Source organism: Rhinatrema bivittatum, chromosome 13, assembly GCF_901001135.1.
Source record: "Rhinatrema bivittatum chromosome 13, aRhiBiv1.1, whole genome shotgun sequence".
Lineage (NCBI taxonomy): Eukaryota > Metazoa > Chordata > Amphibia > Gymnophiona > Rhinatrematidae > Rhinatrema > Rhinatrema bivittatum.
The window spans coordinates 23,098,574-23,125,091 of NC_042627.1; the positions used below are offsets into that span (position 1 = coordinate 23,098,574).

Consider the following 26,518-nt stretch of genomic DNA (forward strand, 5'->3'; position numbering starts at 1 on the left):
TGGGGAGGGAGGGAAGACAACGTCCCCTGCTGGCTAACTAATGGTACTGAAGGTGCACCCGGGAGGAAAGTCTTCTGAGATACCCAGGCATGTCATCGGTAGGGAAGGGGGCAGCAGAGACTGCTGAGGGGAGAAAACTGGGTGGAAAAGAAAAAAATATATATATATTCTCCTGATTTCATGACTTCTTAATACAATTGTTATATTACAGTGAAAAACAAAACTTAACTGGTATCATTAACTTGGGTGTGAAACACTTCTGTTATTCATGAGTATCCCAGAGTACTACAGCGACCTATACTTATGTAGCTAGTGAAAGCCCAACCCATAGATCACAGCTACTATAATGTATCAGAATCATATTAAAAATAGGTACATCTACTTGGCAGATGCAGATTTCTATTTGTTCCCAAAATTTTGAATAGCTGAGCTTCAGTGTAGGAAGACGAGCTTAAAAATATCTGGGGTGTTAACATACAAATGAGCCTGCAACACACCCAGCCTTTGAGTTGCATCCCTAAATCCTGCAATTAGTTATGACACTGTTTTCACTAGTTCCAACTAGATAAGAAACAAAATTCCATATAGCAGAAGATGTTGGGAAAAGTTTATGGCAGTATTATTTTTGTTGAGGGGGTCAAAGTCTGTGCTTGCAGGAAACAGACAGGTCCAGGAATGTTCCAGACAGAAATGTTCCAAAGAACGGTTTTAATTCACTGTTTTTCAGCATTCCTAAATTGTGCATCGGCTGCAGCGGAATTTCCCTAAGTCTGAGGCAGCCACTATGGAAAGCACATTTGTTGATCATTGCACTGCACATTTTGGTGCAGTGAAGTTTATGCAAAGTGACACATTTTCAAATTATTGCAATTGATAACGAGTTTAAATAACTAACCACATTTACAATCATTCAGCTATTGACTTGCTCCCTCAATCCCCAATTTTAGGCTCTGACTGGGTGTATGTCATGACAACACACCCTGTTCGGTATGCTTCATTACAAGAAGGAATCAGGTGTCCAATCCAGTATCCCCTTCTTGCCACTAGACCCAATATAACCACTTCTGTCAATAAAATCAATGCAGCGCTCCCATGCATGTGTCATGCCATCGTGAAGGATGCATCATACCACCTCCGATGTGTTTCATAGCACTATCTCATTCACTTGGTGGCAAAAGCATGAGGAAGGGTATACCAAACTGGCTGGCATTGTCCAGAAAATGTAAGCTTTATTCAAGTTTATTTGAACAGAAACATTTTTATTGCACATGCTTCCCCTTACTTACCTGTTCACAGCAAAAATATATTTCCAGCAAGTACAGTGCTTGGCACTACTGCTTTAACTCTGATGGCCAGAGCAATAAACTTATAAGCATAATTTATTGCAATAAATGTAACATATTTTACTACATGTGTCCTCTAGGACAGATCATTATAGATGGGAAATGTTTGTTAGGATGTCAGTACATTTTCTTCTGTCTTGGGAATCTTGTATGTGTGAGATCCTGCATAAGTTTGGTAGAAACCTTTAATAAGAAAAAAAAACAGAAAAAAAAGAGTAGAATGGTGTTGATATCTTGCTGCCTCAAGCCACATAACTCAGATGTCCACGTGGCTTTTTTTGCTGTGAAGAAAGGGTATTAGGACTGAAATTGTGGGTCCATTGATTAATTAGTATTTATATTTTTTTGTATCATAAAATAAGAAATGACCTAATATGAATTAGAAATCTGTTGGTGGGTAGAGTATTGTAGGAATGAGCTTCAAAAGTAATTTTAGTAAAGTAGGCATTTCCTGCCTAGTGTTTTTTCTGTTTGTTTGGGTTTTTTTTGCCGCGAAGACTGAGTGTTTCTGCCTAGTGTAGGATGGTTCAGTTCCCTTGGTGCTCCTACCCTTGGCCTTAGCTATTATAGAGAGTGAAAGGAGGGTCCTTTCAGCACACTCCACTGGACTCAAGGTGTGATTACTGAGGAAGAATGGGTCAGATGAACTGCTGGAACCAGTAACAGTGGTAGTGAACAGCTGCTCGGAAATGCAGACACGTTTATATGAGTCAGCTGGGAGGTAATGAAGAAATGAATATTAATGTACAAATCTTTGGTTTTGGGTCACTGGTAGTTGTGTGTAAATAAAGGGCCTTGTCTGCAAAAATACTTTGCTCTACTCGGAGTGAATTTTTAAAAAAAATTTTTTAATTATAAACTAATGTTTTTCACAGCAATGTATTCCTGGATATTGAGGCAATATAAACAAATTAACAATATAATAACAGATATAGTGCCTGATTTTATTTTTTCCCCAACTCTGTATCTATGGAGGGGGAAACTTAGTAAATCAGGCCCCTAATTCACATTGCTTCAAGGCAAGGTCAATAGGAATATGTCACAAAGACCACAAACAGCTAAAAATGAAGATGCTAATCTTAATTCAGTAACAAATGTCTTTATTATATTAAATCTCAAATAAGGTATTTGCTGTTTATTTTCATATACCGCACAATCAGAAATACTGGCCAGAGTGATTAACAACATAATAAAATTATATAAAATCATAAAATAAAAAGACAATCATAAAACATAATAAAACTTTAGGACAATAAGGGGATCATTTTCCAAAGGTATCGCACGCGAAAAGGGACTTTTCGCACGTAAAAAGTCCCTTTTCGCGTGCGATACCTAGATCGGGGCAGGTTCTGGGAGGCACCCGCACCGGAAGGGGAGGAGTCGGGGCGGACGCTGTGAAGACACCGCTGACGGCGAAAAGGTAAGGAGCCTTATCGCTGTCAGTAACGCGGCCAATAGCACCACCTTTCACAGTGGTGCTATTGGTTTGCGAAAGCCGGCAGTGGTAGCACAGTGGTGGTTCAATCGCTGCCGGCTTTCGCAGGCCCGCCCCCCATTACCACCGGATTTTCTAAGTTCTGCGAACTTAGAAAATCCAGGCCTAAAACTGGATAACTGCTCAGGTTCCTAAAATTTGTAACTAGAATCCATAACAGTATTTACAAATGCATGGATAATTTAGGAAAAAAATCTTGTCACCCCCATTCAATGCATCTTATTTCACAGCTAGATATTTTTTCTGTTGCAGCTGAGAAACATCAGAGTCAGACCTTTAAAGTCCAAAAAATATTAATTTAACTTCAGAAAAAAACATTTCCATGCTTCAATCTATATCCAACTCCACCACAAATGAATTGATAACATGGCAAAGACAAATCAACAGATGATTTCAAGTTCCAAAGTTAGGTTTACGATACATCTGCAGCTTTGTTCTTTCCCTCTTTTGTGTAGACATATTAGACTTAAAAAAATAAATCTTTAAAATAAGTGGAGGATTTCCTTTGTATATCTGCAAGCATTCCATTAAACATTATTTAAATAATTCAAAGTGTGAAATGTTCTTAGCAACTGGGAAATTAGCTCTTTAAGGGCCGGATTTTCTAAACTATCGCGGCTCTGTGAATTCAGGGGGGCGGGGTAGGGGGGGCCGGACCTGCGAAAGCCGGCAGCGATCGCACCTCCGCGGTGCCATCGCTGCCGGCTTTCGCACCCAATAACACCACCATGAAAGGTGGCGCTATTGGGCGTGCTACTGGCAGCGATAAGGTGTCCTACCTTTTTGCCGTTAGCGACTCTGCCCCGACTCAGCCCTGATTTAGCTATTGCACGCGAAAAGCGACTTTTCGCGTGCGATCCCTTTAGAAAATGACCCCCTAAATTCTTTCATAAGAACATGCCATACTGGGTCAGACCAAGAGTCCATCAAGCCCAGCATCCTGTTTCCAACAGTGGTCAATCCAGGCCATGAGAACCTGGCAAGTACCCAAAAACTAAGTCTATTCCATGTAACCATTGCTAATGGCAGTGGCTATTCTCTAAGTGAACTTAATAGCAGTTAATGGACTTCTCCTCCAAGAACTTATCCAAACCTTTTTTAAACCCAGCTACACCAACTGCATTAACCACATCCTCTGGCAACAAATTCCAGAGTTTAATTGTGCGTTGAGTGAAAAAGAACTTTCTCCAATTATTTTTAAATGTGCCACATGCTAACTTCAAGGAGTGCTCCCTAGTCTTTCAATTATCGGAACATTACAGCGCCCCCCCCCCCCCCCCCCATGGAAGGTTGCTGTAATGTTACAGTTCTATTTCTATATCAGAGAATGACCACTATTTATTTATTTCAAGGCATCTTCCATATTCTTCTTGTTCCATCTCAGTGCTGCTGTATTATCTTTGTAAGACCCCAGTGGGAACTTTGCTAAAAACTATGACCCTGTAGCAGGGTTATGCAATTCAATATAGGACAGAGAAATGTACCATCTGCCCCCAGCCCCCCCCCCCCCCCCCCCAATGGAAGGTTGCTGTAATGTTCCAGTTCTGTTTCTATATCAGAGAATGGCCACTATTTATTTATTTATAAATTTTTATATACTGTCATTTGGGGTAGCATCACAATGGTTTACATAATTAATAGAAATACAATAAGATGACAATAATAAAAATATGAAATAGGGTTCAATCAGACAGTACAAAATTAAACAAAGGATTAAATAATAAATATACAATTAAAGTAAAAATCAAATTGATATCAAATAAAAAATTCTATTACAAATAGGAAATAAAAAAAAGAACAACAATAAAATAAATGATTTGCTGGATCTTATATCAATCATGGTCTTGATAAGCTTTGCCAAATAGCCAGTGGGGTTCTGTGGATTTTTGAGTTGGATTTTGAGATAGTAGGATCTTTTGCCTCCTCCTCCTCCTGTGTCTTTTGATTTACAGGCCCAAAGCTTTGGCAGGGAGCCTAGGTGTTGGGTGAGAGATTTACCTCTAGCTCACACCCAGTGGCTAGTGAGCTGTTTCTCTCTTTTGTCATTTTGTTTTGATAGGAAGTTTCCAGGAGAGAGGAAAGAAGCTGTCCAAGTCTTGGATAAAAGCCTCTAGGATTGTGCTCCCTTGCGGAACAGGGTCTCAGAATAATTTTAGGTAATTTTTGAGTAAGGGGCCTTTGTTTTAGTGACTGGAGGTTGCCTTGGGGGTAGATATTTAAAACAAAATGGGCCAGATTCAACTGGTGAAAATGGTTATACTACCTAAATGGCTATATCTTCTACAGACAATGTCTTTATGGCTTCTGAAGAAAGATGTCCTACCTGGATTCAATTAATATTCCGTTTTATTTAGAATGGGAAGAAACCCCATATGAAATTTTCAAGGTTACAGTATAGTATCAGAAATGGGGGACTACAATTGCCTTACTTAAGGATTTAAAATGCTATATGTGTAGTTCGGGTGGCTAGGGATTGGTTAAGTGGGCGGTTAAGTGACAGATCTCAACATAGCTAAAAGTTTGGTATTACCATTGGCACTGTCTTACATCTTCATGGTGCAATTGTGGACATTCCTATGGGGGTAAGGGGTAGCCAATTATATCTACTTGTACTGTAGGCATGGAGGTGGGTCCGACAACTATGCTGCTGCGGATCTGCCTATGTTTCTTTATTTTATAACTTCCATGACAGGGAAGCCTCGGTGCGCGCAAGTTTTTATGAGCACATCTCAGCTTCACACCCCAAAATGCCTACGCCCTGCCCCCACCATGCCGACATTTCACCTCTATTTGAAAACGTCCGAGATGAGTGCGCCTCGGGAGATGTGCGCGTCTCCGAACGACTCTTAAAATCTGCTCGATGCGTGTGAGCCTGATATATTCGCGCATCCCCTAATGAATGCGCGCCTCGGTCTTTTAAAATTCACCTTTTAAGGTTTAAATCCCCAGTGACAGATTCTGTCCAGCCATGACAAATAAATAGAACAAAAACGGGGGGCAGGGGGAGAAGATAATTTTTCTGCAGGCCACTGAAACACCATCCGAATTTAAACCAGAAAAAAAAGTATAATGTATGGCATACGAGCTCGGCAACTCCGCAAGAGAATTTCAAATGAAATCTTACAGCCCTTAGCCACAGCACCCTTTCAAGTCGTGCAAGGTTCGCACTAGCTCTCCAAGGGCACAGGATGGAGATAATTTCTCCACTTGCTTTTCAAAATTAGTAAAAGAAGAATCCTGTGATGTAACTTTGTTTTCCAGATCCAATGATAGTATTTTGCATGACAATTAGAATGGGATGATGATGTTTTATTTTTATCTCCATTACGGCTTGCCAAACAAGTTTTTGCAGTAAATTTTTGGAGAAGACTCAACAGAAGCTGGTGTAGCAGTATCTAGCGAAGAAATAAAATGATTCTTGTCCCCAGGAGAAGCCAGGAGACAATTGTTTTTTCACCGGCAGCTATGCGCTCCAGCCCCTCGGTGGATCTCCCACCCAGTAAAATTGGTTCTGAAAGATCACCAGCAGGAGCCGTCACCTCTTTTCCTGCTTTTGCTGGTGACAATTAAATTAGCTTGAGGGTCTCCTCCGATGGCAAAGAGCTCCTTGGAGCGTCTCTGACGTGCGCACTAGGAAGTGCTGCATTGGACCCATTGTTGCTGTCAGAGCTGGATCTTCAGAGAGGTACACATGACTCTTGCATTTTGCCAATGCTTTCCTTCTCTGCTTGTGATCAGAGGGAGGGGGGGTGGCTGGGAAAAGTGAGTCAAAGCACAGATGGCGCGTAGTGAGAGCGTTACACTCAGCATGCTCCATCTTGCCTTCTTAGATTGACTGGTTTCATGAGGAATTTTCCCCCTAGGCACAGAATGGGAAAAAGCTTTGATGAATCAGGCCCAGCCCATAGGTTATGCCCTTTATAAAAACAGAATATATAGTGTAGTTCTTGACGGCACTGTTTTTTTTTTGTTTTCAATTCAAATTTTATTGCGTCATAAAAGCAGAGTATGCAGTTAACAGAGACAGTCTGTTCTCCACAGTGTGGAAATTGGTAAAGTACAAGAATAAATGTACATAAAATTATGCTCTCAAGTTCTGTTTTCGTAGTTGATTTGACTGATGTTGTTTGATATGGTACAGCATTTCAGCCTACCAAATACAGCCATTACTAGTTAGGGCACAACACATGCAGAATATACTTCAAAACCATAAATCTGGTTTTGTATCAATCAAATCCTTCCCGCAGTAGTCAACATGCAGGCAAGTATCAGGTAACAAGATACTCTATGCTCAAAATGTGTTGCACCTTTCCATTTGAAAATAACTTGCCTCCAGTTCTATATAGGCTTTGGTTCCTAGGGCATTCTAAGCTTCTGGAAACGTCCAATGTGGGCCAGCAGCCTCAATGATTGTTTGTTTATTTATTTATTTAAAATCTTTTCTATACTGTCGCTAAGTAATATACCATCGCAACGGTTTACATGTAGGCACATAAATTAATGTAAGTGGGTGCATACTATAGTACATTCTAACAGGTGCCACAAAAGGTTCAGTTACAATAAATTGTTAGACAATCACTTGTTTAGTGAAGTAAGTCATGGCCAGGTATACCTGTAAGGTATTGTTCACGGGTAAAAAATCATAAATATAGTGTTTACAATTACGTTTGTGAGGTAGAGTTCATAGATTATTGAGATGCGCATTCTTAGAATAGTGCTGTGTGCTGGTGTTGCCTTCTGCCTATTCCTGTATATTTTCATTCTCATTCTCCAGTCTCTTTGTAAAATGCTTGTTTAAAAAGCCATGTCTTTAAACTTTTCTTAAAGGTTTGGAGATCTCTTTGCAACCTGATCTCTAGGGGCATTGTGTTCCAGAGGGTGGGGCCTGCTAAAGATAAGGCCCTTTCTCTCACTTGAGTTAGTCTCGCAGTTTTTACTGAGGGAATGGTTAGGAGAGCTTTATTTGCTGATCGAAGGTTTCTGTGTGGGACGAGCACTCACAATGCTGTGTTTAGCCAGGCCGATTTTTCATCATCACGATGTCACAAAATCCCATATCTGACACAACGAGGTGTGTGTGTGTGTGTGTGGGGGTGTCTTTCTGTGACAGTACTGCTCTCCTTCCAGCAGCAGCAGCAGAGTCTTCCTCAGGCATTTACTGCTGTGCAGATATGTCTGAAAGAGTTTCAATGTTTTAGACAATTTGAAGAACTGGCAATTAGGTAATCATTCCCTGAAAGAGTATATTCATAGTCGAGTCCGTTAATTTGGGTCGTATATGTGTACCGCTGAAATGCTAATAGCTTATTTATTATTAGGTTAAACACTGACAGTGTTTTTACTGTTTCTATTTGAGTTACATTGGTTTGTACTATTTATCATTTTATGTTTGGAGTTTAGTGGTCAGTTTATACATAGTTTTATGTATTTTGGTTTTTTTTTTGTTATCCTGTTACAATAAAAAGTAAGTCGTTTTGAGCTTTCTGGAAAAATACAGCCAAAAAGCTGTAATAATAAATAAAGATAAGCAAATCTGAATTCTGAGTGAGGCTAAAACTCATTTGCCTTCTAGGGCAATCTATTACCTTGACTTCTAATAGTGGTGTTTTCCTTCAAGAAGGAGAGCATGCGAGAGAGTCTGCCTGCTTCTTATCCTGTGTCGCGCCATCATTTTGCTATGAAAATAATTCAGCAAACTTTTTATAGCACCTTTTTTCTCTCCATGAAAAACAGTTTGCAGCCAATTCGAAAGATGTCACTTTAGAGCAGGGATCACGGGGGGGGGGAGGTAACTGCTGGACCCAAGCCAGGCCACTTTTCCTACATTTTAGATTTTTTCTATTCCCTATGTGCCGAATTTCAGTAGTTCATGCCATCTAGAACTGCCCAAAAGAAGGCAAGATGAATGGATACTGTGAGTTACATATATAAATTATTCTAAATGTTTCATATTGTTATGTGGTGACCTCATTTAAAAAAAAAGCATTCTGCTAATGCTTTATTGCACAATTCATTTTAAACTGATATCTCCATAGTTTCAAATCAAATCCAAACTCTACCAGTGAATATTTTGAAGCAATTTGAAACCACTTTGCAGGTTCTTTAATACAGAGGGCTGCAGACTTGTGCTGTTTCATGGCGCCTTTTCTCTAGCATGCACTATAGCTGCCTGCCATCCATTGTCCCCCGTCTGAAGGCAGATTTATCATCCACTGTGTCTCTTACAGTCACTGTGCTTGTCTGTCCATCTGTCTATTCATTTATAAGCATGAATTACATACACTTGCCTCCCTACGGATGAATGGAGAGACAAAGGAAAACACAGACATAGCAAAGGCAGGCCAAGGAGGTTGCCCTGTAGCCGGGTGTATGATCAATATTTTGTTAAGGCAAGACCGAGAAACCTACCCCACTGCTTCTAGCCCAGGGCCACTTCAACCATCTCTGCATGACTCATGTTACTGAACCCTGAAGTCCTGAGAGCCTGACACTTAGTATTCCAACTCTCATCACTTTATGTGTCCCGAGTTGGGCTACAGAAACAAGTGATAAACTATGATCGAAAGGGTCACACCTTCTTGGCGTGGTGTTAATACTGTAAATCACCTCAATCACTGTGAACAATTTTGGAATTTTATGCTCGATTCGGTACAACCTTCATCTCACCAGCAGTGCTTAGGATGTCCCCAGTCTCGTCCTCTTTGGGCGCATTCCTCCTATGACTGAAAGGGTCACACCTTCTTGGCGTGGTGTTAATACCGGAACTCACCTCAATCACTGTGAACAATTTTGGAATTTTACGCTCGATTCGGTACAACCTTCATCTCACCAGCAGTGCTTAGGATGTCCCCAGTCTCCTCTGGTCCTCTTTGGGCGCATTCCTCCTATGACTGAAAGGGTTACACCCCGTTGGCGTGGTGTTAATACCTGAACTCACCTCAATCACTGTGAACAATTTTGGAATTTTACGCTTGATTCGGTACAGCCTTCATCTCACCTGCAGTGCTTAGGATGTCCCCAGTCTCCTCTGGTCCTCTTTGGGCGCATTCCTCCTATGACTGAAAGGGTTACACCCCGTTGGCGTGGTGTTAATACCTGAACTCACCTCAATCACTGTGAACAATTTTGGAATTTTACGCTCGATTCGGTACAGCCTTCATCTCACCTGCAGTGCTTAGGATGTCCCCAGTCTCCTCTGGTCCTCTTTGGGCGCATTCCTCCTTTTGGAAAACTCCCTTCTTCTCCACTCTCCCTTCGCTGGCCATTTTCTCTAATGGAGAAACACCATCCACTTCAAGCCTTGGGCTTCTTCCCTTAAGAGAAAGAACTTCTGCATGGTCTGTTCCACTATGGAAGGATTCCTGGGCCCACTGGCCCGAAGGCTGGCTCCCTTTAGCATTCTATGCCATGCTAGAGGTTCCTTTGTCTCCAACCGACTTATCACTCCTGCCAGCCTTGACACGGATTATATACTCTCCTAAACCACTCTTCTAGAGGATGATTTTTCTAGCTCTCTTAAAGGGAAACCCACACTAGAACCCCTTAACAATTGTATCTGGAAACATTCCAATTAATGACCTAGAACATAGATCAACACTGTTTCTTGTGCCATCTAGTGGCAGTTCATTGCTCCTGCAGCTCAATACCATTTCCCTCTTCTTGATCTTCCCACAGAGACATCACAGAGCTCCCCTACCCAAATCCTCTCCAAGTACCAAACCTCCAGACGTGGCCCCAGTTCAGGGGTCCCCTCACATCCTCAAATAAAAAAAAATGTAAAAAACAGAATAGATCTGAATTATGAGACAGATATAGTAGGGTCTATGATTATAACCATGAGTCATTATTGATTGAGTGAGGTTGGTTCATTTTTCTGTAATTTCAGCAAGTGGCTTTGAGGTTTACATAGCTATTTCAAGAGCGGATTATTCCTTATGTTGCAGCTTTCTCTCTGGATCAAGGATTTTTTCAATTCTGGTTGCAGGATTTTGTACTATCTTCTTCTATTGGTGCTTATTCCTTATAAACCTTTGGTTTAGGTTAGGTGGTTGACAGAAGACTACAACTGGGGGAGCAGAGAATTTTTTTTTTTCAGTAATTCATCCACAGGGACCTGAGCTTAACCCCATTTTGTTGTATAACATATGGCTGTACAACAGAATAGCACTGGTATTGGGGCTGATTGGTGCCATTTTGAAAATGTGACCCAACGGGGTAGGAGCAACTGGGTTCCATTTTGACCTCTTGTGACTCACAGGTGGAGCCATGGATGAATCGAGGGATAGGGGAAGGCCCTGAGATGGCAATTTTAATCTTTTTTTTATTTCAGCAGCAGCTGGAAGGTGGAGGGCTGTTGGTGTGTGGGAGACTGAGTAGAGGCTGCATTTCAAAAAGAAAAATCTGACAAATTTGTTGGGGTTTAATTTTGAAATGACACACGGTGAAACAGGTCTTGCATTATTTTCATGTCATTTCCCAAATAAATGCACATCCCCACTACAAGTAGTACCTGTTCCACGGTTCCTGTATTGCAGTAGCTTTTCCCTGGATGTTTTTAGGGAGCATGCAATTTTCTTGGAGATAATGTTTGGGTGATAGCCCTCTCTTGGAAGGATATAGGCCCTTTTGCCTGTAAAATGTTACTGTCTCACCTCTTCTGTCAACCCTTCTCTCTCTGCCTCTTCCTTTCCCTTTATTTGAGCTATACTAGGATATTCAGGCAGCCTAAAACCTAGAAGACTCTGTACTATTTAAACCCACTGTGACTGAGCTGCTTCTTTACTAATCTGATGAAGAGAAGATAATTCTCAAAAGTTCATCACAGATATATTAAGTTGTTCTAATAAAAAGGTATTGCCTGCAACTTGTTTAACATTTAGCTCTAGATCTCCAAGTGGACTAACATGGCTACCACAATTCTTTGTTCAAGGTGGAATTAAGAGCTAAAACTAAGTACATGTAGTGCATAGGGGATTATAAATTGCCTTTGTCTAGAATTAAATCATAAGATTGCTTGATGGGTTTAAGTCCATTTCTGGAATTAAAATTGTGGTTGATTTATTGAACTAGTGCATATTTATAATTTTCGGATGCACAAGGCAAAGGTATATCAACTTTACATAAAGTCATCTGCTAACCCAAAATTGTCAAGGCACCCCATGAATTTATTCATAACTGCAAATGGGGGTGTCCGGCCAACAGAAAGAGGCTGTGGAGCATAGAAGGCTAATTGCAGAGCAATCAACATATTTTAGTGTGAAATTCATCTTCTTTTCAGAAAAGGTTCTCTAGAAAAGGGTAGACCTCAATTTTTCAGAATTAAATTACTGAATTATGTATGAATTTAGATTTTAAAAAACCCATAAAGAATGACTTTGCTGCTCCTATATATTTCATAATGCAGTCCAGGAGGCACACCTAATCAATTGGGTTTTCAGAATAGCCACATAAATATGCATGAGACAGATTTGGCATGGGAAAAGAGGCAAAAAAAGGGAGGCCCAAAAGGCTCCTCCTGCTCTGAGCTGGAACAAATATATTTGGGGTGGAGACCTCTGAGAGGTGAATAAATGCCAAGTTAGTGTGTGAATAACTTACCTCTCCCTGGTGGGCCGGAGAGTGGAGGGCATTAGTGGAGCATCTATTGTGTCACTGTTGCCTCCTGAGTGCCCCGCTTTTCTTTTCACCTGGTGTTCCAAATTACCCAGCCCAGGCCTGGATTTCTCAATAGGCAAACTAGGTGTGTGCCTAGGATAAAAAATAATCTGGGGGCAGCAGGTTGGCTGAAGAATTGCTGCCTTCCTACTGTGTTGAGTCTCACTCAGCAAAGAACAGCTCTCTACTTCCTTATCCAGCTGCAGGGGTCAGGAGGGGCCGGGAGCAGATAGCAAAGGGGGGATTAATCTGGGGAGGTTAGGAGAGGCTGAGTGGGAGTTTACTGGGCAGTGAGAAGAAGGTCTGGGAGATGAGAGGGGATTGGCTAGGGGGTGTGTGTGTGTGTGTGTGTGAGAGAGAGAAAGAAGGGGGAAGGGGAGTTGTGTGTGTGTGTGTGTGTGTGTGAGAGAGAGAGGGGAATGGGGGAAGGGGAGGTGTGTGTGTGTGAGAGAGAGAGCGAGGGAATGGGGGAAGGGGAGGTGTGTGTGTGAGAGAGAGAGAGAGGGGAATGGGGAAGGGGAGTTGTGTGTGTGTGAGAGAGAGAGGGGAAGGGGGAAGGGGAGTTGTGTGTGTGAGAGAGAGAGAGAGGGGAATGGGGGAAGGGGAGTTGTGTGTGTGTGTGAGAGAGAGAGAGAGGGGAATGGGGGAAGGGGAGTTGTGTGTGTGTGTGTGTGTGTGTGTGAGAGAGAGAGAGAGGGGAATGGGGAATGGGAGGTGTGTGTGAGAGAGAGAGAGGGGAATGGGAGGTGTGTGTGTGTGTGAGAGAGAGAGGGGAATGGGGGGAAGGGGAGGTGTGTGTGTGTGTGTGTGTGAGAGAGAGAGAGAGGGGAATAGGGGAAGGGGAGGTGTGTGTGTGTGTGTGTGTGTGAAAGAAGGGATTAGTTCTGGGTATATGTGTGTATGTACCTGATTGGATGAGAAGTTAGGGGATGCAAGGGGAGACAGAACTGGAGTACAGCAGGGACACCTCCCTCCTTCTGCTCCCTCCCTGGAATTAAAGTCCTCTCTCCCTCCTTGAACCTCCCTTCCTTCCCAGATACCCCTCTCTTTGCTCCCAGATTCTGGAATCCCTTAATCCCAGATCCTCCATCCTCTGATCCTCTTTCTCCCTGTATCCCAGATTCCTAGTTCTCCCCATCCCCCATCCTCTCTTCTTCTCACTCTCCTCTCTCCAATCGCTAGGCCTCTCTCTCTCTCCTTTCCTCATCCCTTGTCCTCTCACCCTCTGACTCAGAACCAACGTCAGGAAATATTTCTTCAATGAGAAGGAGATGGGGATGGATGCCCTTCTGGAGGAGGTGGTGAAGACAAAAACAGTCAAAGAATTCAAAGGGGTATGGGATAAACACTGTGGATCCCTAAAGGCTAGAGGATGCAAATGAGAAAAAGAGTGCATGGGGGTAACTTGCTGGTGGGGCGGTTACTACCCTTAATCAATAATCCTTCACACTGTTCATGCAACTCCAACATTGCTCTCTGCTTTAAAAGCAGGGGGAAAAGAGGAAAAGGAGAATTTTGTTTCGGACAACAACCAACAAGGAATTTTATGGTCTGGGAAAACAAATAAGCATGGGGTTAACTTGCTGATGTGGCTGTTACTACCCTTAACCAATAAGCCTTAGACTTGTGATGCATCTCCAGCATTGCTCTCTGCTTCAATGGCAAAAGGTAATGGGGAATTGGACTCACACAGCAACCAACAGGGGCCCTGACTTTGACAGTGTGGGAAACTAAATATGGAGGTGACTTGTACGGGGCGGCAGATGCTACCATTATGGGGGAGACTTGTACGGCGCCACTGGTGCTACCATAAGCTTGTTGGGCAGGCTGGATGGACCATTTGGTTCTTTTCTGCCATCATTTCCATGTTTCTATGTTTTCCAGTTCCGAGATGTCTTTCTTGTGCTACTTGAGATCCCTTTTCCTCATGCAATAAAAACAAAATAAATTCCAGGATGCAAGCAAGGTTAAAAAGATATTTTTATACTGTAACACAAAAAATGGAAGTATTTGCATTATGCTTCAGAACGTTCTGATTCTTCTGCCACAGGAAACTGTGGGGTTGTACCTTAGAGCTTTGACTCCCTATTTCCTGACCTTCGGGGGGGGGGGGGGGGGTGGGGGGGAGGGGGCAGCACCAACAATGTCTAGGGGTGGCAAAAAAACTAACTTTGTCACTGCTCCAGCCCCTAACATCCTCTAATTGAATCCTTTTGCAACACTTGCTGATCAAGAAAACCAGAATACCTGGTGCTGTTTGCCAAGTGCGGGCTGAAAATAGCAGTGATGAATCGACCCCCAATAAGAATAAATCTCCTTTTCTCCCTCTATAATGACAGAAAGGGCCTCTCTTTTGAAAGATTTGGGCTAGCACATAGGTACCTCAGTAAAAAATCAAATCAAATCAGTGCCCACTTGAATCTTGTTCCAGTATACATTTGTAGGCATATTAACCAGCAGTAACTTTTGGCCATGTAGTCCTTGCCTCATACTAACTATGCCGTAAGGGAGTAATTAACAAATTATACTGTCAATATGCCCTCCAAATTTCATGCGATCTAAATTAGACAGTGAGTTCTTTTCTGAAGCGTAAGGGATACTGTTACACCCTTGAAAAGGACAACATCTTAACGATGTAAGAAGGTTGATGTCATGGTTTCTGTTTCTGAAGTGTGTGTGTGATTTTTATTTTTTTTGTTTTGTTATGTTTTGTTTTTTTTTTTAGGTTACTTCTCACTTCCACATTGCAAAATGACTGTGCAAGATGGCGTTTTCCCCTTTTTCCCTCAGAAAAGGACACCCTTCATTTTTGACACGCAAAGCATTGAAGTCATCATCATATTTCTGGCTCTTGCCTGCACCTTCATCATCATCCTGCCTGGGATTCGAGGCAAGGCGGTGGGTGTGCTTCTTTCCTGTATGGCATGGCCGGGAAAGGATGTGCTTTTCAACAGCATTTGTCTCATTTTGTGCCGTTTCCCATCTGAATCAGTTGTTGTTGTTGTTGTTGTTGTTGTTGCTGAGTTTTGGCACTTGCTAAACTTGTTATTGCACGGGCTAAAATAACCTAGCCTGTGATGAAATGCCGAAACGAAATGAAGTGAAAAGGTTTCCGGTTTGTTTGGTTTTTTTGTCCCATGAAGCCCAGTGGAAATCCTTATCATTAATGTAGTATGGCAGCGATACTGTAATTAGACTATTGATATTAATGAGGATGACTGTATGGCTCAATGTCCAGGGAGGACCAGCTGGTCCAATCCAAGTTTTACCCTGTTGCAAGCGCTCAAACCCCGAACTACATCTTCCTGCATGGAATGGGTCAGAACCCAGACCGTCGCAGCTGATCCTCCTGGATATGGAGCTGTTTGATCATAACAGAACTTTCATGAGTCTCACACATTTCCCTAACATGTATATTTTTTTGCACATTGTATCAAAGAACATTTTGCAATCATCCCTTAAATTTCTGAAAAAAAAAAATCAGTTCAAGAGCTTTTGAGACAAGGATAGAAAACACCCACAAAAGTTTCCACCTCAGATATTTTCTCAGGTTTTTTTTTTTCCTCATGTCTGGCTCAAATTTAGCTGTGAGATCTTAGACTCAGGAGCAATAATGGGAAATAATTTTTCATTGAAAGGATGGTGGATGTCTGGAATGCTCTCCCAAAGGAGGCAGTGAAGACAAAAATGGTGACAAAATTCAAAGGGACATGGGTTAAAACACAGAGAGTGGCAAGAGGGTGGAAATGAAGCACTGGGGTAACCTGCACAGAGCGGCAGTTGTGACCCTAAACACCTTGCTGGGTAGACTGGATGGGCCAGTTTGGTCTTTATCTGCTGTCATTTACTAGGTTGCTATTTTGAATCAATCAAAGTGAGAACTCTTGGCATTTTTTTTTTTTTTTTAAACTTCAGGGTTTCAGAAATTTGTGTTTTTGCTTAATGCTCTTTTATTGAAAGCTCACCAAACATTCAACAATCAGAGTATTAAAAGTAAAATACAGCATAGCACATAATAAACCATTCATAAAGGAAAAGAAGTGAGGAGCGAGACAGAGCGAGCAGGAGATGGGAAGGAAATGGGAGAAAAAGAAGTGGGGTGAGTTAGAAGTGGAAGGAGAATCCCACAGTATTTGTTTAAGGGTCCAGGTTGCTCCCAGATATTGGTCCTCATGCTTGTCTCCCTCTGGCTAAACTTCCTCATATTTCTTTGACTGTCTGTAAATCATCATTCAGAGACAATTTCCAAAAGTTTTCACCTGGATAGATGTGTGTTCATCCAAATAAAAACTTCTTTTCAAACGGTGTGGCTAAAAGTATGTGCTGTGTATGACAGCATGTGTACTTGTATCTGTGAAAAAGCCAGCTAAAATGGAGTGTATGCTGATTTTTATTTTATGTGAACTGTCCTAGTCCCTATTCTGACTCTAAATCCTATTAGGACTGACTCTCTTCCATGAACAGGTTTAGGAATACTCCAGTGTGCCTTTCTGTTATGTTCAACTTTGTTGTATAAAAAAAGAACAACTAAAAAAAAACTGAACAATGAATTGACATGGTATCATTTTCTTCCTACAGAGGCCATTTTGGCTTTTGAGGGTTTTCACAAGCCTCTTCATTGGTGCAGTGATCTTGGTGAGTGTGTATCATTTCCTAAGTTCGATCATCTTAACTGGTTTTCCTGAAATGCCCATTGTATTTTGGCCCTGTCATAATTTGTATAGAGAATAAAGCTTCCCAATAGCTACCATTTTTCAGGGGCCATGTGGACATTTGTGGCAGCCATATCTCAAACTTTTGGCAAGTGTGTATTGAGAGTGAGGGACGTGGAAATTCTCACTGAAATCCATTGGACCGGGATCAGCTTTTGATGCAGGACAGAGCAAAAAGTTGCAATTTATTTATCCGAATATGTGGCATTGCCCTGACAAATGCAGGACATTTGAGTAATCCAGTCTGGATAATTAATGTAAAGTCATTTCACTTCACCTATCTGCCGATTTCTGTTTGCTGTCCCTCAGTTATCCACCATCACACTGTATCATGTATTGTCATATACAGAAGCAGGCTGTATTTCTACATACAGTTGTATGCAAACGTTTAGGCACCCTGGTTAAATTATATGTTTCTGTTTTGTAAGTGTTTCTGACAGTTTAAATTGCTAACTGGAACATTTATAGCCTTCCCCTGCTTTGTAAGCATGAATTACAATATCTTCATTTGCAAATGCTCAGACAGATGCTTAGAGGAGCCGTTGGTTGTTGAAGTAGACAGAACAACATTCACAACCTGAGAGGTTTAGAAGGGTCAGAATATTTATTTATGCAACTGTGGAATTGCATTCAATATAAGTTGATAAACAATGGTCAGCTATTCAGATTGTTCTTTATCTTAAAATCACCACCACCATCTCTTTCCCCAAAGAGCAATGTCTCCTTCCAATTCCTCGCTGTTATGCCATCTGCCAGAAACAAGAAAGAAAGAAAGTAAAACTAGAAAATGCTTTCTTAGTTTCAGTTTATCATATATTTTTTTAAGATTATTTTAGACCACGTTTATTTCTTGTTTCCTAATTTAGAAGGATCCCTTTTCTTGTCAGAGTGCTCTCTTTGCTAAAGTTCCTAAAACTGGTGTTGATCTGCTATCCCATAGTATCCTCTACCTTCCAGAAGAGAAGATGTTCACAAGACGTTAAGATTCCAGTCTGGCAAGAAGAAAGATTACATAACATACAAGGGCCTTTTCCCCATAGACACAATGGGCGGGCACCTTTACTACATCTGGCCTTTTGGGTGCACTGCAATTGCTTGTTTTAGTGATCCTGTAATAGTATTACAATCTGTCTTGCAAAATGTTGACAATAAATCCCATTAATTTTGTCCTTTTAAGTTTTATATTCATATATCCATGAGATAGCTGTTGCATTTTAGTAGTTATATTCCTGCTTTTCATATAGGTAACTATAAATTGACCTACTGAGCAAACATATATGCATTGAAGGCAGTGAATATATCAGAAATTAAAAAAAACATTTTCCTTTGACTATAGATGCATTAGTTGATCTACTTTTCCTGCTTTAGGGTTAATGGCACTTTGTTAGGGCTTCACCTTCCTGTTTGTAATATATTTCTTTTCTTTTAATATTGTCAGCTGTAAACTTCACCAGCGATTGGGAGGTCGGCTATATCTCAGCCAACACCACTTACAAAGCCTTCAGCAATGCCATCGTGAATGTGGACATTGGATTGTGGGTTGGGCTAAAAGGGATCAATATCACATTGAAAGGTAAAGCCTTCAAAACTGGCATTTGTAAAGGTAGAATACTGTATGTATCCCATACGGTTTGGGCACCCAGCTCTTTAAGAGCTACACCATTGGGATTCTTCACCTCCTGTGTCTGCAAACTGTTGGATATTTGCTGCTGAGTAGGAAGACAAAAGTATGCGTGTGCTCTGTAGAAAGATCTACGGAAAAGGTTTAAATCCTGCCCATAATTACGGGTCCTACGGCTGTCAGCTTCAAGAATGATGACGGGGAAAGGATGGGCTGCAAAAGGGGTTATTGGCTAAAATGGCGGCGTTATATACTTTTTCTCAGCCACTTGCATCAGTTGCTACACTAAGTGTAAAGCTTTCTTCTCCAGACTCAAAATGGGGGGGGAGGGGGAATCCTTTAGTACATCTGGCCCCCAAGTCCACAATTCCTTCATTTCAAACAAGCCAAATAAGTGTGTAGCATCGAGCCGGCACATGCACCCTTGGTGCTGTCACTAACAGACACAACTATTCTGCTGACTGCATCTTTACGTTCTCTCTTCAGTGCTGGAAATCTGAGGGGAGATGATCTAACCAAGCAATCGCCACTTCAATTAATGGCACATTCCAACCTCAAAGTAGAAAAAAAGCAAAATACTTTTTGACCTGGAGTATCTCATTAACATTCATTTGTTATGTGATAATGTTACTTTGTGAACAGATAAGCCATCGCCAAAAAGGTTCTGTATTACCTGCAACTTGTTTTCTGATTTGTTTTCTGTATGAGAGTGTTGCAGCTTGAATCTAAGAGGGCAAATACTGGGAGAAAGTATTGACAAGGCTTAGAATGAGGGCTTTCCATTTGAATGCCACGGCGTGTTGAAAGGTCTAACGTGATCTGTAGATCTATCAGGGTTAGCAATGTCCTTTTTAATGAAAAACATGTTTTCCTTTTAGGAAACCCTGTGGTTCAGAAGAACGAGACAATCGATTACAATGAGCAATTTCATTGGGAATTAACAAAACTCGTAGATCATGATTATTATGAAAGTCTGGAGAATGGTCTTCCAAATCCAATTTTGTATGTGGCAGAAAAATTCACTGGCAAGAGTCCTTGCACTTTACAAAGTCAGTACCGAGTCTGTGCATATTATACGTCAGCCCTGATGTGGTAAGAGACATCACTCACTGTGTTTATCTTGAGCTGAGATGATGATGTAATATGAAAATAAATAATGAACCATTCAACTGCAGCCATTTTGGTCAATTATAAAGCTAAATGAAATTTACAGATCAGATTTAAATATAAAACTGAAATGTAGATGCCTGCAAAACTAAAATGATCATGATCCAACCAAGCGCTGGGCATCGTAAGCATTACTCTTTGCATTAGTGTCCGCTGATGGCAGACCCTGACACATAGTATATATAAGGGGATTTTCAAACAGGCTAAAGTCTGCAGGTCATTTTTACCGCAGACCTTAGCTTGAATTTTCAAAACGGATTTATGCAAATAAATCAATTCGACAATTCATGGGTGTGTGTTGAACCCAGCACAGCATACATGTTTTGAATTTATATGCATACTTTTTGAAATTGAAAAGAGTGTGCATAAATCCAGAACCCAAACCCAAATTACGTTCCCCCGCCCCCTCAGAATGCCTGCTTTAGAATAAACAAAATTGTGTTCCACGCATACTTTTTATGTGTATGTTTGGCTGTTTTTGAAGAGCATCACATGCATAAACTGAGTCTTATTGCACGTAAGTAAAGATGAGCTTCATTTTTTTTCTACCGGGTCATTTTTTGAGTCGTACGCTTCAGGGTAAAGTTTGTTTTTCCTCAGTTAGTTTTTTGGAAAAACGAACAAAAACTAAATAGGGAAAAAAGAAATCGGCCCAAAAAACGACGCGGGAAACGAAGCTAAAAAAAACCCCACCCCAAGCATTTAAAATTCACTTTAATACATTAAATACAACACCCCCCCCCCACCATCCCGATCCCTCCCCAAGACTTACTGACATCCCTGGTGGTCCAGCGGGGTACCGACAAGTGATTTCTCCCTCTGTGCCATCGGGCTGTCTGGCCTGCCTCGATCAAAATGGCGCTGATAGCCTTTGCCCTTACTATGTCACAGGGGCTACCGGTGCCATTGGTCAGCCCCTGTCACATGGTAGGAGCACAAGATGGTGCCGATGGCCATGTGACAGGGGCTGACCAATGGCTCCCGCACAGCGCTCTCTTCTGCAGCGGTGTTGGCTCTAGAACAAAGCCTCTCTAGGTCTCATGCTGGCGGGATATTCCTGGCCCCCCCCCCCTCCCCAGATTTTGGCAACCACCTAGTTTGCCTAATGGAAGCGCTAGCCCAGTCCTCTGACAATTAATTATACACTTGAATATTCAGATGGGCACTGGTTTGGTTTCTCTTTCTCTTTGCTGTGAAAGCTTGGAAAGGTAAACCAAAAAGATACAAGAAAAAACCCCAGTTAATTAGTAGTAATAAACCATAGCGATTGCCATGGTCCCAAATGTCTACTTAAACCTCCTTTAAAACACCTGAGAGGAAGAAATGATTGACCCCCAACACACTTGCACATATTTGTAAATTAAGAACATTAAGAGCATAACATGTGCCATGCTGGGTCAGAGCAAGGGTCCTGTCTCTGTTTTACTCTTGAAGTCTTAGGGAAAAAAAATGGATTATTCCCACTGATGATGTTCATCAGCTGGCAAAACAGTTTCTTATTCAGTTTAACTGACATGAAGGAAGTGAGAAGGGAGGACTGGTTACCATAGGACAGCACACATCTACAACCCAAAGATTTCATGTTTACAAAATGAAATATATTGTTAAAGGTTTGATGCTAGGGCCCAATAGAAGCTAAGCCTTTGGCCTGCACCAGTCTGGAATCATTTATTTGATGCTTCCTTTCCCTTCTTCCCTCAGACTCACTTTGGACTTTCTTTGCCTTTCAGGCTCGCGTTCTGCACCCTGGCTAATCTCCAAACGTCCTCTTCTGCATGCAAGACTGTGGAGTACGGTGCCTACATGATCCTGATTACTGCTGCATTCATGGCCTTCTCACTCCTATCCTTTGGCACCGTGAGACACGCTACGATGTGCAGCATTTCAAGTTTGGATCGCTCACCCTGCGCACTGTTTTTGGAGGATCATTCTGGCTGAGCCTAGGAACAAGTAGTACAGGGCGGGTGGCTTCTGCGGCTTTGAATCTCCTTGCAGCAGTGGCTGCCCTTATCCTGGAGTCCAGAAATGTTTAGATTTGAAAGTTAAATTCTGAAGGGAGATTTGCACAAGTAGGTTTCTTTATTTTTTGTGAAACTAACAGGTTCATATTCAGCCGCTATGCGGCTCGGCAAGTTAGCTGGATAAACGTATCTGGTAGCTTTAAGATAGCTGGGTAGATTCAGCAGAGTGGCCCAACCAGAGTTAGCCAGGCAAGTTATCTAGGTAACTCTGAATTATTGGAGTTAGATGGATACCTTATCAGGCTAACTCAGCTCCTCCCCGTTATGCCCATTCCCTGCCCCATGACATACTGGCTAAATACTTAGGTGAATAAGTGACATCCGGCTAAGTGGCTCCGCTGACCCTAGCCAGATATTCCGTGGCACCACTTTGCTAGATACATAGGAATTATCTGGCTAAACAACTATTTTCAATATTGGCTATTTTTGTTTTATTGATTTTTCAACACAAAGCATGAAGCATTAATTTCCAGCATTATCCATAAACATAACTCTGCAATACCAATTATTATCAATAATATAAATAATCATAATTACCGATCAAGTACTATTAGGGTTAGGACTGTCACATGCTTTATAGAGTATCAAGTATACCATGTACCCCACAGTGTACAATAAACAAGTCTCTGGTACCATATCAAAAGAAGGATATCCTCCCTGCCCATCCCCTCCATGAGTAAAATTAACAAGATCCATTACCCAGAGAGTGCTTGCAAATGTATTTAAACTACACTGTCTTATAAGTTTCCAAAAATCTTAATATGGGGGTCCATGATCTATGCGCTGATTTCAGATTGCTCCAAGCTTTGGCAAATAAGAGCTCCATGTCAATCAATCTTCCAAGCTCCATACACCAGTCATGAAATGAAGAGAAAACTGGCTTTTGCTGATTGGGTGTATCCTGCTGGTATTAATCTCTTGCGCAACATCCCTGGATGAAGGGAGATATAAAAATATGTAAATCCTTGGATCAGAGGTTTCTTTTTTTTATCATTAATCTTTTTTTGTCTTGGTCCAGCAGTTTCCTCCTGCTCCTTTTCAGGCTTCTAAAGGAAGCATTGAGCCCTGAGCCTTCATTGCAAACACCCAGGGTTTCCCCTCATATTTATGCCCCTCTGCTCATCGAGCCCAACCGTTTGCAGTGACGAGAGGCTTCAGACTGCAGCTCGCTGTCGTGTGCGTCCCTAAATCTGACCACAGCTGCCCCTCTTGAAAAGAGGCCGAGATTACCTCCCCCCCCCCAGGGGCTGTGAATGCGGTCGTGCAGCATCCCTAGCCCTAGTGCTCTGCCGCTGAGTGAGCAGTAAGATTTTTTTTCCCCCGACCTAGCACACCCACGCATTCTTCTTGGATGCATAACCTGCGAATAAACAAAAATGTTCCTGTGGCATTAAACAAGCTGTGACTGAGAAACGAAATGATCCTACAGCTAATATTCTTTATTGTAGAGATCTTCTAGACATACTCCAGGGTGCATAAAATATAAATATAACCTTCCTGCCTAAAATAAAATACATTGAAAATGGCTTTTACAGCAATGTTGTCGTCGCTAAAGCAAGTTCTGTGTTAAGATTAGACTGCAAGCCAGAATTGTAGATCCTGAACTGAAACTCCTCAATCCGATGGCATCATTTTATTTTTTTAATGTCCACCACCTTGAGTTCTTGGAAAGGCAGGCTTCAAGACCCTAAATAAATAAAATATAGAATAACAAATGGCAACCCATGATGAGCATGGCTGGAATTCCCCCGAGAGTTCCTAGTGGAAGAGGAGTTAGGCCCCGGGTCTGTCCAATGTTAAAGGAACCCTGAAGAAGACCTTGTAGTCCAGCCGAATTACACCTCCAGTCTGTATTTCTGGTACCCTTTCAACCCAACACATATGTACATTCATTATATAGCACATATACAAATATAATATTCAAGAGACGTATAACGATAAAGGGTTTTGCTGCTAGACTGCCAGTTATCAAAAACATAAGAAGCTCCATCATGCCCAACATCCAGTCTCCAACAGTGGCTAATCCCAAAAAGTAGATTCAATTTCTTTGTTGCCCACTCCTAGTGACAAGTGGTGGGTTCTCAGTCCATAACTGCTTAGAAACAGTTTATGGACTTTTCTTCCAGGAACTTGTCCAAATCCTTTTTAAACCCAGCTATGCTTATTGCATTGACCACATCCTCCGGCAACAGATTCCACAGTTTGATTGGGTGTTGAGTGAAATACTTTCTCCAATTAGTTTTACATCAACCACTGTTAGTTTCAAAGAATGCCCCCTAGTCCTAGTATTTGAAAGGGTAACTAACTGTTTCCTATGTACCTGTATCAACCCATCTATGATTTTATAAACCTCTATCTCAATTGGCTTTTCTCCAAGCTGTTTAACCTTTCTTCATAACGGAGCTCTTCCATCCCCTTAGCCTGTTTTGTTGCCTTTCTGTGTACCTTTTCTGCTATTCTATTGAGATAGGGCATCCATGAATATCACTCATCATAATCAAACCTCTCTGTGGTGACAATTTTAAATAGCAAGACTAACAGAGCCTCCTACCTTCACACTCCTAGAATCACTAAGGGTCCATATGTGCTCTGTTGTCCTAAATGATCTCACAAAGAGGGAGTCAGCCGTACACTGTTGTGTCTGATATTGTTTGACACTTTCCAAATGGATCTGATCTATGTTTTCAACAAAATGGCAGGAAAGCTCCTTAAAGAATGTCAGTAACAGCAGCAATAATTTTCTTCCTGGAGTTCAATATTCAGAGAGCTGGCACGATGGGTAAATTATCTGTATAAAATTATGCAAGCAACTTAATCTGGATATTCAGCAGATTAAGTCTGTTACTGAATAGATTTGGCTAAAGTTACATGCATAACTTCATCTGGAAAACTTCAGGACAACTACAGTATTTTTCTGGCCAGACTTCCGTGTCTAACTTTAGTTAGCACTCAATATGTAGGCTCACTGGTTAAAGTTTAGCCCCGCACCTGGCACGTCCTCCATACTGCCTTATCTACTCGGTGGGGGAAGATATTCAAAGCTTGGACGTTTGTCCGACTAACTCCAAATGTTAGCTGGACAGAGCCTTTGAATATTGACCTCCTAGTGTTCAAGATACTTTTTCACTTATTCTCATCAATTCAAACTTACCTTTTTACATGCTTAAGCTTTCCTAGTATCCACTCTATGTAAATCTGCTGTATAAAACTGAAAAATAAAAGAAATAAGAATAGGCTTTTTAATAGATACGGGGATGGATATTACTGTGTGCCTTTATGAATTTTCAAAAGCGTAAGGCGCATGGTGGCAGGTGCTGTTTTTTTTTTCTTTTTTAAAAGAGTTCTTAATTGACTTTCACATCTCAGCCTGTATAAGGTAATGATTTCATCAGTTTGCAGTCATTTAAAATGCTTATTTATCTTTGCAGGCTTGCTTTGCGTCTTGATCGGAGTGTTCCTGATTTTAATGTATCGCATCAAACCAAAGACAATGAAATGGTTGTTAACTTGACTGAGAACGATGAGTACGACAGCTGTGAGAATTATAAAACAGATAACAGCAGCTCAGAGGATGTTGATTCTCCCTGCATGGCTTTACGCAGAATGTCCTGATTTTTCTCAGTAGGACCCTTGGATGGTGCCCTACTAACACAGTGCAACATAAAACTAGCACAGGATTCACCTGTGTCAGAAGAACTTCTGGATTTTATTTCCCAGTGAAAAGTTATCATTTTTACAAGTCTTAGCTCTTTGCACAGTGTTTCTCTGGTGTATGTTGGGTCCTAACTGTCTTCAGAGTGGCCTGAACATGGGCAGGCTGCCTCCACTTGCTAAATTTCTTGTGTTCATTGATGTGACTCTTAACAATAAGAATACAAACCATGCCTGGCCTTGTGGAGAAAAATATTCTAGCCAGGACTAGAAACAGCAGCGGAGAAGCTCTACTGATCAGTCAGAAGGAGACCTCCTTTTCTCTGCTGCAATTAGTTGTACCACTAGGGAGTCATTACAGGCTATAGCAAGACCAACAGGCAAATGATACAATTACAGTATTGCACTGGCTGAACATCAATGGGCATTACCTACAGGCGAAGTCCAGGTTTGGCCTGTAATGCTACTCACATCAATGCTACTTAATACCTGGCATTGACAAATGAGGAATATGTGCACCAAAGCATTGGTTGAAATCACCAGAACTCCTTGCTACTTTTCCCCAAGCATGCCTAGGCCACGCTTTTCCCACTGCCGTGTCGCTCACCCCCCACCTCTTAGTTGACCGCAGTTTATGGACGCCTTGGTGCCACAGCAGAAGATACGAGTTTTTCTTGTTTACAAGCTCACCTGCAGGAACAGAATGCAACGTTTGGGCCTACTTAAAGGCTCAGTGCCCTATTACTCAATGGACGTGAAACTAATAAAGAGTCCATGAATGGTCAAGACTTGCAGGACTTTGCTCGTGTAGGTACTAACTGTGGAGAGGCTTTGGTGGATCTTTAAGGTTTTAA

The 26,518-nt window shown here is 41.6% G+C and overlaps 1 protein-coding gene across 1 annotated transcript in view; it reads left to right on the plus strand.

The window, feature by feature from the left end:
- LOC115075355 (dual oxidase maturation factor 1-like) overlaps positions 1-25,524 on the plus strand; it is a 49,481-nt gene extending 23,957 nt beyond the window's left edge. Inside the window, 7 exon segments of the mRNA XM_029575665.1 lie at positions 15,218-15,390; positions 17,071-17,131; positions 18,643-18,777; positions 19,704-19,917; positions 21,723-21,876; positions 21,879-21,942; positions 25,442-25,524. Coding sequence (XP_029431525.1) covers positions 15,244-15,390; positions 17,071-17,131; positions 18,643-18,777; positions 19,704-19,917; positions 21,723-21,876; positions 21,879-21,942; positions 25,442-25,524 — 858 coding nt within the window. The 5' untranslated portion in view covers positions 15,218-15,243.
- The last annotated feature ends 994 nt before the right edge of the window (positions 25,525-26,518 follow it).